At 40.7% G+C, this 13,603-nt stretch overlaps 1 protein-coding gene across 6 annotated transcripts in view; it reads left to right on the top strand.

Moving 5' to 3' along the window:
* Window positions 1–13,431, top strand: part of LOC105693565 — a 104,550-nt gene extending 91,119 nt beyond the window's left edge. For all 6 annotated transcript variants that reach the window (XM_048654555.1, XM_048654553.1, XM_048654554.1 and 3 more), the window contains exons 5-7: window positions 9,321–9,562; window positions 10,133–10,265; window positions 10,509–13,431. In XM_048654555.1, coding sequence (XP_048510512.1) covers window positions 9,321–9,562; window positions 10,133–10,265; window positions 10,509–11,278 — 1,145 coding nt within the window. In that variant the 3' untranslated portion in view covers window positions 11,279–13,431. The remainder of the gene's footprint in view (window positions 1–9,320; window positions 9,563–10,132; window positions 10,266–10,508) is intronic.
* Window positions 13,432–13,603: the final 172 nt, after the last annotated feature.

Below are 13,603 nucleotides of genomic sequence, written 5' to 3'. Positions count from 1 at the left end.
ACGTCTTTTCGCATTAATGTATAAAGTAATCCGAAGATGAATAGAAAATGGCACATGTGTAAAACGTTCTTCACATTGCATGTATAACACAGTCATCGCAGAACGTGGCCTGCGATACGCGTTGACGCGAGTAGACGGAAAGTGACATAAAAATGAAATCGTTCTTCGCGTGCTTAGAAAAAAAAAGCTCCGTTCTAAATTCCTTCGGTTTGTAATCCCTTCGAAGCACTCGAGGGCCTCGATTTCCTTTTTTCTTATCCTCCGTCGGGATCCCGAGCCCCGGGATAATTTTTTTTTTTTTTCTCTTCCCCCTTTTTTTCTTCTTTTATTACAGAGCAATCAAAGAACCTCGTCCATGAAACATGGAGTGCAAGAGTCGCCCGGATTTTCGTCCGCCGCTGGGCGGCCAGTATGGAAAAGATATTGGAAATGGGTTGCAATATATGTAGGGCCGAGGGTATAAGTGTCGAGATATTGTGATTTAGGGGGTGAAACGTTCGCGTCGGTAGGCCACGGCGTTAGGCCCACCGTACACAGGACGAGAGTGAAGATATAGGGATGCGACCACCCGCACGCTGCTTGATATTCAAAACCACCCTTACCAAGTAATACGCGTAAATCTTACCCCTATTTACTACCGGGGGAAAAGGACACGCCCGGCTAACGTGAACACTGGAAACAACCACCCCCCCCCGGTGCCCCCCCTGGTCCCCCCCCCCCCCCCCCCCCCCGGTCCCCCGCCAGCCTGCATATCTTCGGGTCAAAGGTTGAAATCTAACCTAGTGGAAAATACAACGGTAACGGGATACTATCGAACGACGGGGCCCGTTGACAGGACCTGATTTTGAAGTTATATTAGAATTACATTAGGGAACTCGGCGGTGCGGAAATTACCTTTATTTCTACCCTGCTGTTCGGGATGCCTATCATTCATCTGATGATTACGTTGTGCCGTTCGTGAAATGGAACGTGGGTAAGACGTCCGTCCCTTTTCAACGAAGATATTTTTCGTTGCTCGAATATTTTGTTGGAAATTTATTTTGGACGAAAAAAAAATATCCTTTGATTCCGAATCCTTTTATCAGCGTGAACTCGCTGAAGGCGAGATGAGAGAAGAATTTTCGAAATTGACCATTAGTAGCGTACAGACGAGTTTAATTATAAATGTTCGATATTGATATTGATGGGAAAATTAATTACAATCGTAGAATAATATCGACGGTAGATGAAATTGGAAAAAATAAATTCGAAAGTAGAATCGAAGTGAATCGCGTGTGTGTGTAACGCGATGTACGCGTGTAAGGGTTATAGGACGCGATCGAACGTGTTGCACGTATGCAAATCGTTTTCTGTAATTCGAACTAATTGCCGGTCATTATGAAACGAGACTATAGTTGAGTGTAGTTTCGGTAATTTCTAGCTCATATTACAACTGTACGAACATTAGATAGAAATGGTATTAATTAATTCGCTATAATACACCCTACGGGATATAAAATACATACAGGTATACGCACACGCTGTACGTTACTGTGGATAAACACCTGATGCGAAAACGAATAATTACACGTATCGAACCGCAAATTAATTTACTTTCTTCCCCCCCCCCCTTAGTATTTTATCAATTATCGATTAAAGAACGCGACGGTACGCGATATTCGTTTTCAAACTATACGTCGTTTTTTTAATCTCAAACTCAATTTCAGTTAATAAAAATAAAATAGTACAGAAAAAAAAGAAACCACCGATAAAACAAAAAAAAAAATATCGATAGCGTTTATAATTACCGGTAAAAATCATTTATTACCGGTTAATTAGAATTGTTCTAACCGCGGTTTTCAATTAATAAAACCACCCGGCGGTGCATCCCATAATTATGTATTCAATTATTATAGATATACCATATTACTGTCGCGGGTGAATGTTCAATAAACGTTTTTTGTCGATTGAATTTCTCTGATAAAAAATTCGAATCTCCCCTTGAGGAAAAAAAAAAAAATGAAACGAAACAAACCAATACCGCATGCGATTCGAAGACGTTTTCGGGGAAAAATCATCCCCTCGAAGATTCGCGACTGGTTGGCATCTGGTTGGCAGCTATTATTGTTATAGCTAGTTGACATCAGGTGTTGTACTTCTGCGATCCGAAGTCAGGAGAGTGTCTCGCTTATTTCTCGACAGTTTAGACGTCCACATTGCAACTAGACGAACAGGAAAGGGGGGATGGGGGGGGGGGGGGGGGGGTTAAGTCGTGAAACAGCGAGATAAGTTTTGCTTGCAACATACCGGGGATCCGTTGTATGGAGCATAATACGTTCGTACGTGTACGTGCTCGCGTGAACGGTAGATGCGCACAGCAGTTCCTCCCGCAGTATAAGGAAGAGTTATTCCGCACGTGAGGGAAAACGCTTGTTGCACTCCGCTGTGGGTTAGGAGGGGCATAGTCGGCAGGAAACTCATGGAATAAGAATTTCCTCAGATCAACGTCTAACCGTCTTCTGGAATTTCAACCACGACGAAAACTCCGCAAACTGTATCGCTGTGGGGTAACGCGGAGGTGAAAAAAATGCTTCGTTCGATTCGAGATTCTCTTCAAAATAGACGAACCAAAGTGAATCGGCGTCCCGAACTATTTAATTAATTCGGTCGACGGTCCGATATCCGATTGATGAGATTTGGCGAAACCGAATTAAAAAATTCCAAGGTTTATTTTATCATCATCTGGCCACTCGTATGCTTTCGCGAACTTACTTCATTGGCCGTGATGTCTGATCCTCATGGGGTTTCGGAAGAGATTACTCTTAAACCAGTTATCAGACGATTGACGTTAACTCGTATCGACTGTGCGGCTAATTAAACAATAATCGAATCAGGAGTCGTCCCTGCCCCGAGCTCAGAAATCCCCAGCTTTGTTCGTCACGGTCGATCGTCGTGAGTCTTCCGATAAATTTATGAACGGCGATAAATTTTTTCCCACGGTTCAAATTTCTTCTTTATTCTTTCTTTACCCACTCGAATTCGACGTGAGGTCAGCGATTATTGAATCGAACGAATTTTATATCTCATCTACATTACGACAGAGTTTGTACGATCGTGCAGTATTTTGGAATTTGATCCTCCTTCTTATTTTTCTTTTACTTCTTCTTCTTCTTCTTCTTGCTCTTGGAGGGCAACTTTTTACGCGTTGGTAAAAAGCTGTAAGGGGTACAAATTGAAACTTGAATCCAGCTCTCGTTTGAAAAGTGATCGATCATTCTCAATAGCCTTATGTATACATACAATATATATATATATATATATCATATATGTACTCCATATATAGTTAAACCGAACAAAGTTTGTTGTAAGAACCCTTGAGCAGAACTTAGAGAGATATACTATCTACATTCTACGCGGAATAGCTACGGTAGCTTAGTATATAAGTATAACAAATATACAGTTCACCTACACTTTTCCTCTCGTCGCAAGTGCTCAATTCTGAAGCAGCCAGTTGACTTGCAGTAGAGAAAAAAACGAAAAAGATGATGAAAAAATAATAAAAAAAAAAAAAAAAACAAAGTAGAAGAGGAATAGAAAAAAAAACCTTATTTACCCTTTGCACGGGAGGGAATCGGAGCTTTCGGCTGCTGCTATGGGTCGAGGGTTTCCCACTTTGGTAAATATTTGCCGTGAGATTGGGGAGGGATGGAAAAAGGAGACGACGAGAACGGGTTGGGGATCGCGAAGAACGAATAAAATGGAATATACGGAACGTGTGAAGAAAATAAACAATGCCAAAGATAGAGGGATATTGAGATGTATGCACATAGCTATTCGTCGAATGAGATTCATTTTGGATAGAAAAAAAAAATGAAAACTAAACAAGCACAAGACGAACGGATAGTGGCGACCTTTTATTGAAGAAATTTTTCGATTATTCGAAGCTTACTTTTAGCAACATCGAAAAATTTGGAGATTTTGGCACCACATTCGTGTTTCTGAGATCCAAATACGTTACACGATCAATTTTGAAAGATACTTCATTCTTGGGCCAAAAAAACGAAAAAATTCGAAGGGGGACCCATTTAATTTTGTTTGGATTCTGGAGTCAGGAATCCAATTTTTTAAATTCGGTTGCACATCGTATTCTTATGTATTTCAACCTCAGGAATCCAGATCTGCAAGCCAAATAATTCTATCTATGAAATTTGTCGCGTTTTTTCGGAGAGGGAAAATTTAGATACTTGGATCAGTCTTCATCTTTTTTTAACTCACTGTGCTGATTCGTATATTGAGGTAAAATTTCGATTTGAGCAGTCATTCAATTTCATCAATTTTCTCAGCTGAATTCGCCCGATTCACGATGAGGAAAAATACGATCAAGTTGATCCGATTAATTTGGGGTGCCGTCCGGTGATATTCGGTATAACAATCTAATCCTAAGTTTCTTGTCGACCAATCAACAATAATCAGGGAAACTGTTTTACTATCACTGACCGCACGAACGGGAATCCTTGTCCCCGTTCTCTCAACCATCCAAAGTCGTTTCTTGCCCACCACGTCGTAGAAACCCTAGGTCGTCAGGATCCTTGTAACCATATAATAACCCTTTCCTCCATCAGCAACTTGGAACACGTGCATCGCTAACTAGAACTAATTGGGAGACGACGCGCACGGTCAGAATATATCCGAGCTGAGTGAAGGAGCGTAATAAACGCGTTACGTATATATATATATATATATATATAATTCGTCTTGTTCAAATTAAATTTACGAACAAATTACATGAGACCAACGAGAAAAAAAAAAAAATATAATTAAAGACAATTATTACTAATTGGAACTCGAGTCAATTATAATTATACGTCATAGAACCGATGATAAATATGTATTCTACGAATATGTAAATTTCCATCGCGGTGTCTATTATACATGTACCCGAGAATATTGATGAATTAGGTACTTCTAGTAATCCCGTGTTCCCCACTCCAAAGTCGTATTATCCGAATCAACGATCGTTTGACTATGGGATTCAACGAACACGTCATGATGTTCCCCGATCAGGTGATCCGGACTAATTGAAAATCGGGGAAATTTCGAAAAGGATTCGAAAAAGCAGAACATCATGGAGGGCTTTTACTTCGTACGAAGTAACACTCCGTTGGATACGTAATAACCACGTCAAATCCACCCTAATTCAAAAACACTTTTAATCAGCTTTACGCGGGAAACACGCTTCGTGATTATTTTCGCTTGATATCGCATATTTATCACACATGTCTGACATTTCGTTCGCCCGCCTTAAATATCGTCTAGACAATTTTCTTAAGACCCAAGCTCTGCTCACGAATCACCGGACTCGCGGCGTACGCGCCTCGTAATTTTTGTTCGATATAATATTACGAGTTGTGCGGTCGATTACAAAATCTCACGAACAGGGGCGCAGTTGCTTTGAATCGATCGAGAGCTTTCTTTTTTCTTTTTTTTTTTTTTTAATTAGAAAATTAGTCAGTGACGTAATATTCATAGAGGAAGCGAGCTTTCCGTTTCACGTGATTAAGATCGGGTGGTTCATTCTTCGTTGAATGCGAGAATTCCCGGCCTTTAAATTTCGATGAGAATCTGTTATTGACTCCGGAGTTTTCTAGGCGTAGGCAATAACTATTCTACTTCTATAGCTGTACCCTTGGAATCTGGGGCCGGAGTATCCAGAGTCGCTTTTCCATCGGTGATCTATATGTACATATAATACTTCGGTCGTTTAATTCTTTTGTTTTCTTCCCGATCAAAAAGTTAGAGTTTTCCGCATCGGTCGGCACGTTTCCGCTCGCGAGCGGCCGGATAAAAGCTCGCCCGGGTTTCATTGAAACTGCAAATTCCTCACCATATTTGTACCGCGAACCGCGCCTTACGTACATACGTGATATAGGTAAATACCACCGTCGAGGCGCCCCGTAGTCGTTATTTGTTTTTCAGTGACGGATGTGTGTTGCCGAAAGTTTAACGTACAGTTTTGCCACATACCTACCTAAAAGGACCCACAGCGCACACGGCTAACTTCACCGTACGGGCGACGGTATTATTCAGTTTCTCGCTGGGGAATCATCCCCGTCGGTTTCTTATGGCGACAAAAAATAATCCCACAATAATTCCACGTCATGTCACGCGGTCAAAACGGGGTACGACGTCTCCTGACGGCCGTTTCTCTCATCGCGGAAAAACCAAAAATGACGAACGGGAAGAAATATTCTTCGGTTGGCGAATTGGTTTTTATTCCTCGTTGTATGCGATGAAATATTATACACGTTGGAGAAGTACGCGTGTTTTCGGTATCGGAGAATGAAACGTGTTAAAATCACCGTTTCACTCACCGTTGACGTACAAATTCTACAGATTCGTTTATTTTATCGAATCCCGTAACGTAAGGATCGTAAAAATATTTATGCGTCGAATATACGAGAATGCGAAAGAAAAGTTTTTTTTTAGGAATAAGAGAAAAATCCCGTGCGGTAAAAACTTCATGTACGAGTATAATCTATACGACGGTTTGAGAAACAAAAAGAATGTTCAAAATACTTTTGAATAATAAGTCGGGCGAGCAACTCCCGGGCCAATTCCACAGTTGGAGCAAAAAAGGAAGTATAAGATAATGTAAATCAACGCCGGGTAGAGCTCATCTTTTTTCCGAAAGTATGATAAAGTAAAAAATAAAGAAAACAAAAAAATTTCAGATGAAGAAAAATCAAGATGAAGATAAGCCCGCACATGTCCTGTATTTATATTATATATATACATACGAGATCGATTCCTCTTTTCAGGCTGATTCTGAAACGGTGATTTTGTCGTAAGCGCTCGGTTTTTACGCCTATGCAAATTTAAAGATCACCTTCTTTATGCGTCAGTTGCTTTCACCATCTCTTCGTCGAGGGTATAGCGTGGATTTGATACCAGGGGAATCTGGAGCTTGGAATGGGTGGTTTTTTTCTTTTCTCGTTTTTTCTTCCTTACGCTCGCTGGCGTTTTATTGCGCTGTTTCGAACGGAATTAAAATTGCAACAATTTATATTCACCTCGCACGCGACTTGTACCAATTACACGCACCATTTGTCTGATAAATGATTTCGCTAATTGATATCCGCAGCCAGCTATGGTATTACATTCTGCGAATTTTATTTGACATTTATACGCGGAAATTACCATAGCGAGAATCGCTAGATTTTTCTCCTGTCTCTCGTATGAATATCTTTCCATTGGAAAAAAAGACAAGGATTATTCTCAAATCGGACGAAGTCGCGATTTTCAAAGCTATTCGCGAATTCGCACAACGTCAGTTATCAAATCCGAGTGTCGCCGTCTTCGGCACACAGCGATACGATTTTTAGCTGATTTTTACAAATTTTCGCATAAAACGACGCACAAGTGAATTCGAAACTACAGTTGACGCTGTCGGCAACGAGAAAATACAGCTCACCGTCACCGTCAATTTACGAACACGTTACCTGTATGGATATTACTTTACAAAATTCTCATAAAAATTTCACTCTAAAATTCAAACGTGGAATGTTCGCAATGAAATTTTACACGCCAGCTTGATTGAACGTCGGGGAACTATCGAGTTTTATAAAAGTTCCCTTCACCCTCGACGATCTATTAGTCGAGGGCCTGCGAGATGGACATCTCTTCCACTTTCACTTTCCATTTTCTTTTTCTCCACGCGTACTGTAATTTGGCATCGCCGACCACGAGACCCTCCAATTTTGAAAATCGAAGGTGCGCTAATTACGATGATATCGTTGCCCTTCCGCGTTTCATGGTCAGAAAAAACGTAGCGATTGATAATATCGGACATCTGGACTCCGCAGTATCTGGTTGGGTAATTACGAATAAAAAAATTTGCTATTGTTTTCTTGGCCGGTCAGAAAAGCAGAGGGTGCGAGATAAACGATTATTTGTACGTTTTTCATTCTTTATTCCCCAAATGACTGTGGTATACGCGGTATACACGTGTCTGAATGGTACAATTGAATGTGGAGAACAAAAAAAAAAAAAAAAAAAGATCAATGAGCGTGATAAAACGAGGGAATATATCGATCGCGAGGAGTGAAAAGAAAAGAACAATTGATAACAGAGACAAAACGATAAGTTCGGGCATCCCCTTTAGTCTGCGTATCGAACCGGTTGGCAAAAAACAGTGACATGTGTACGCCCGACTCTCGATTTTGTTGAACTCCGCGACAATTCGGTATGGGTTTGACTTTTTTTTTTATCGGTAAAAAATCTGGCGATAATAATTTCAGACTTCTGTCGTGTTCCGTTCTTTTTCGGAGCGACTTTTTTTCAACTTTTCAATCCGAAAGAAAATTTTGTAATATTGGGAGAACCCGGTACGATATTCACCATCAAATCTGCACGTGGTCCTTCTCATTTTCCGATAGATATATATACACATCCTACGTTGGGGGCTCATAAATATCCACGAGATAATTACTTGCGGGCAGCAATAAAATACTAAACAATGTTTTTTTGCCGACACGCGGCCCGTATATTAATAATGTAGCGAACAGATTTACATCACAGTGTTGGTCGGGTGGGTATATATATATACGGCAAAAAATAGGCCTTTCGCAGCGCGCCCTGAGATGGATAGCAGTTTTCCTCTCTCTTCACCCGCACCCATTTCGTTCTTCCTATACACAAGAGCGAGTAGATTCGTCACTTCCTACTTTTTTTTTTTTTTTTTTGTTCTTCTCATTTTTTTTCCCGTTTTTCCTTTATTTTTCTCGTTTTGTATCCCCGTATCCTGCAGCTCATCCCTCTGTGCACCCTGTGCGCTGCTCCTTTCCTGTTACATTATTTGTTACGATACACTAAACCAGCTGAGACCTTCGGTATTACGTCGTAAGTCCATTAGAGTTTTTCTCTCATATCTGACCTCTCCTTTTTATTTAAAGAATGTCTCATCTCGAATCTCGAAAGTTGCCAAGCTATACGGATATCGGATGTGAGAAGTAAGCTCACCGTCTTTTCGAAGCATTATTTCGAGACCGCAATTCGGTCGCCCTGATATATTCTCGACGTTTCGTTCCGACGAAGCAGCGTCGGTTTTTCACGAACATTCTGCGTGGTGCGAAATTCGCAGTTTCTATCTGCTGTTACCACGTACATTGTGAACCACGCGAGCTTAACCCAGTTCCAAGAGGTAACGACGGTGCCGAAGAACGCAAAAATCGCGACGAGTGTAAAAAATATTGAAAAAAAAAAAAAAAAAAATGGAAACAAAAATTTGTAACGAAGGATCAAGCGAAGTTTGTGAAAAAATATGTTCTCCTCTATTTCTCCAGGGCTTTCTCTCGGCGGCGGTTTATTCGTGCTGGCATCGGCTTTGTCGGATGCTTCACTCGAGCTGCCCCGGAAATACATTTTTCCATCAACTTTCCGGATCCCGTCCGACGAAAAAGGCCTTCCTCAGTACCAGTACGGCTGGTGTCTTCAATTATCGGGACTCGCTCTAATCCTGGCCGAGGTGGCCGCTCTGCTCACCGTATCTGGTTACATGGCGAGATTTCCAACGGTCGAAGACATGGTACGGTGATATCTTTTACCACTAAATATCAGCCGCAAAACGGACGGTCTTTCAGTTCTTACTGTTTTTTCTTTTTTCGACCGCGACAGCGAATTATCCTTTCCTTTTCATTTTTCCAGAATTTAATCTGATCCATTCAACAGAATGACGAATGATCGCTACAATGATCGATTAATAAAGTTTGTAAAATGAGTGAAAATTTTTTTTTTTTCACAAAGTACGTTAATAATCCCCTGCACATCGGCAGGGTTTCACCGATGCATGGGGATTGTAAATTAATTATTAACCCATCCGACGGACGAGTAGTGCAATGTAATCCGTTCGTCGATTCAATCTCATCTTTTAGTCATTATGTTATCGCATTCGAAAGCGCATGCACTAGGATCCACGCTAATCACCGGTACGGTTACGGAGGGAAATGAGATCGGGGCGATTATTTTTACATGAGAATTGGGTCGATGCGTTGATATCAACTGCAACCGATAAACGAACGGCATCCGGACCCGCGAAATTCTTTCGTAACGAAATGTCCGCTCGTATCCGTACGTAAACGTTATCGTTCCTTTTCAGGTGAGGGTCATGGTACCGGGTGCTGAAAGGAAACTGCGAGAGCAGAGAGGTCTCAGTTCGGAGTACCTCGTTAGGGCACACCAAAAGTCACCGGGACCACCGCAAACGCGAGGATTCCATCAGCCAACAAAAGGTAAGCTCAAATTATTGCAGCCGGTACAACCATTTCCTCGACGTGAACGTACGTACAAAGCGCGAAAGGTGGAACGGGGTGGAATCCCGGACATTCCGACTCGATATCGAGTGGAAAAAAATTGGCGGGATCGAGGCGAGGTCGTTCGCACTTTCCCGCTTTCTTTCCGAGGGGTTTTTGTTTTTTTTTCGATGATTATTTTTGATTTTCGAAAGGGAGTGACGGGTATATTTTTTGTTTCAGGTCCTCAACGACTTCCCGAGGAGGGTACGTCCCTGCTGTGCAAAACAGCGCCGGATATATGCGCCTCGAATCCACAGGCAATAAGTTACGTAGATAAAACCGACCTCTCCAACATGTTACCAGCTTACCCCGATAACAAAAATGTCGACCCGCGTTTTACGTTCGTCGATAAGCCAGAACAGAGTATAATCGATTCGCGCCTAAGTGGTTTCGCTGATAAAGAGAGTCTCATGGATTCGAGAATTTTGTCCGGCTCGAGGCAGAATATGATCGCGTTTACCGACAGCAAGGAACACAATTTAGGAATCGAGCCAAGGTACACGGAATTCTCCGGGCAGAGCGTCGTCGACTCGAGACTCAGCGGTTTCGCCGACAAAGAAGGACTTCTCGATTCGAGACTCGGCGGCGGCGGTTATTCGGACAAGGGTGAATGTCTGCTGGACACGTCCTTCGGCTTTGACAGCCAATACAACAGTTTGGCGGGTCAGACGGTGCCGATAACATTGAAGCATCAAAATTCAACGGTATCGGCGATACAGTCGCAATTCACGTACCAAAATTTCGGTACCATTCATTCGGGGATTCTCGGTGTGTCCGAGCCAGGTACGAGTTCCAGTTCGAATTCGAGTCAGCGAAGCATGACGCTTCAAAATCCGAAGAGAAAATCTCAAATCGCCCAAAACACGTTCAGTACGTTGGAATGTGAGAAGAGAAAACGCGGACCCGGAGTTACGGGAAAGGGCAGTTACTACGCCGGAAGTGCGGTATGACCACCACCGCCTCCCTCCACGCCGAGGTAACTCCGAGAGGACGAAACGCCGCTTTAGATCTACACCTGCGATGGCGTAGAGATTGAAAGGACGAAGGGCGGTTCGCCTCGGACGCATTGCCGGCTAGAAGAGTAAAAAAAAAAAAACTCAAGAGATACGAAGGGAGAGAGAAGGGAAAACAAAAAGAGAAAAAAATTCACATGCGAAATCTAAAAGTACCAAAAATTGAAGGGGATTCCGTAAGGGGATGATAAAAAAAAAACGGCCGCTGTATAAGGTAGATAAGTATAGAATGGGCGGCCTTTGCCTGCAGGTATCCCTTTGAGATGAAAAGAACGTTACTTTGCGTTTCATTTTTGTTTTCCAAAAAAAGGGAAAGAGAAAAATAAAGTAAAAACACGGGGAATAAATTACATGCCCAGAGGCGTTGCGGTCGACAATCGCTTCTATGCTTGACTCTGTAATAGTATATGATCATGTAAATCCACGCGCACGCCAAATTATCGAGAAGAAAATAAAAGAATAAAAAATCGACAAATAAAATAATAGTACCGCCTAAGTTAAAAGATGAATGATAAAAATAAAATTTAATCATAACGGTATAGATGAATATTTAAAGAGTTAAGATCTGAATGTAGAAATTTTCAGAATTCCTTGTAAAATCTTATGTAAGAAAGTTTCTTTGAAACGATGTGATAATTTAAGTATAACGAAACCTGCAGTCGAGGCTAGGCCGTATTTACTTTGAAGATCAAAACGTTTATATATTATAGACATATACACAACACAGGTATTCGGATGATGCGTTATTGTGAATAATTATAATTATCGATTAATTGTAAATAATTATTGCGAGTGAAGAAGAAAAAAGAATGAGAGAGAAACCGACGCGAAAGGAATTTGATTTTCTCCTTTCATCCCTAAAAAATGATAACGATACGACCTATATCGGTAATGAATTATAACATTAAAACTACGAGGCAATATGTAATGTGTATGAAAAGGCTCAAATAATAGTGTCTCTTTTAGATATAAAATAGCGTCAATTTGACACGCGATTTTTTCGTTCAAAGTATGACTTGAATTTTTCACATCGTTCAACTTTGAGCGAAGAGATGAGCTTGAAGTTAAAAAAAGAAAAGTAACGATTACAAGAAAAAAAAACAAAAAAAACGGAGAGATTTAATTAAAATTCAACCATTAATAATTGAACGAATAAAAGAAGAAGAAAAAAAAAAATTATAACCGCATATTTCAATAACTGTATAGATAACCAGTCGGAATAAAATTGAACGTATAATAAACTGTAACACGTACGATGCATAAAAATTGATAGTATCGATATCGATCGATATGTTTCATTACATAGGATGCGAATTTATTTAAATATTTTGAAAACAATTAGAAATAAGTTGAAAAAAAAAAAAAATTAATAATAATGAACAAATGAAATAAAATCGTATATAATCTGTTATTATATAAAATAAAAAAAAAAAAGTATCTAAGTTAAGGACATAATGTATATCTATATAAATATATTTGTTCACTAACCATTAACATATCAAATTGGGTGGAATAATAAAAATGATCTTGCGTTAAATTACTCAAATTGTATTAATAAAACGAGAAGGAATGAAAAGAAAAAAAGAACGGAGAGGGTGCGCGACGATACGCGGTCAACGACCCATTTTATTTTCTCATCCTTATATCCCTCTCGTTTCACGCGCGCCTTACGTGTTCTATCGATGTCAGAAGCACCGACCAAATGGAGCTCCTATGATTCACCCCTTTCTTCCCTCCCTGGAAAAAAAAAAAAAAATTGAAAATAAAAAAACCTGTTTCGTATTCCATCCCGCAACCCTCGCTTCGAAGACGTTGAAGAATTTTGAACAGTTCGACGTTATAGTTACGTTATAATTCGCACACGAAAGAGTGAGACAAAAACTTTAAAGACAAAAAATAAAACAGAAGGATTCAAATACGATCGGTGAAGAAATGAAAAATTCCTCAATATTTTTCGAGCAGGGATCGCACGGAAGAAATGTCTGACGACAATGCTTGCGGTGTAATGGTGGTGGACGGGAGTGCAAGGCTGTTAAATATCTTAAACAATGTTCGTAGATGAATGTAATAAAATGTTTTTCATAAGAAAACTCTGATCTCTTAACTTGAATCATTCAATTTTTTCCTCGCCCATATTCCGACACTCGCATGACGCCCGATCATCGCGCGTTCGGGGGTGAAGTAAATGAGCGACGATAATTACCCGACGAAAGTACACGTGGTTTATGTGTCGCGTGTGGTGTACGTACATGGGTACGTACG

Source organism: Athalia rosae, chromosome 4 (assembly GCF_917208135.1).
Source record: "Athalia rosae chromosome 4, iyAthRosa1.1, whole genome shotgun sequence".
Lineage (NCBI taxonomy): Eukaryota > Metazoa > Arthropoda > Insecta > Hymenoptera > Athaliidae > Athalia > Athalia rosae.
Note: the sequence above shows the minus strand (reverse complement) of the source record. Positions and strands in the feature narration are given on the sequence as shown.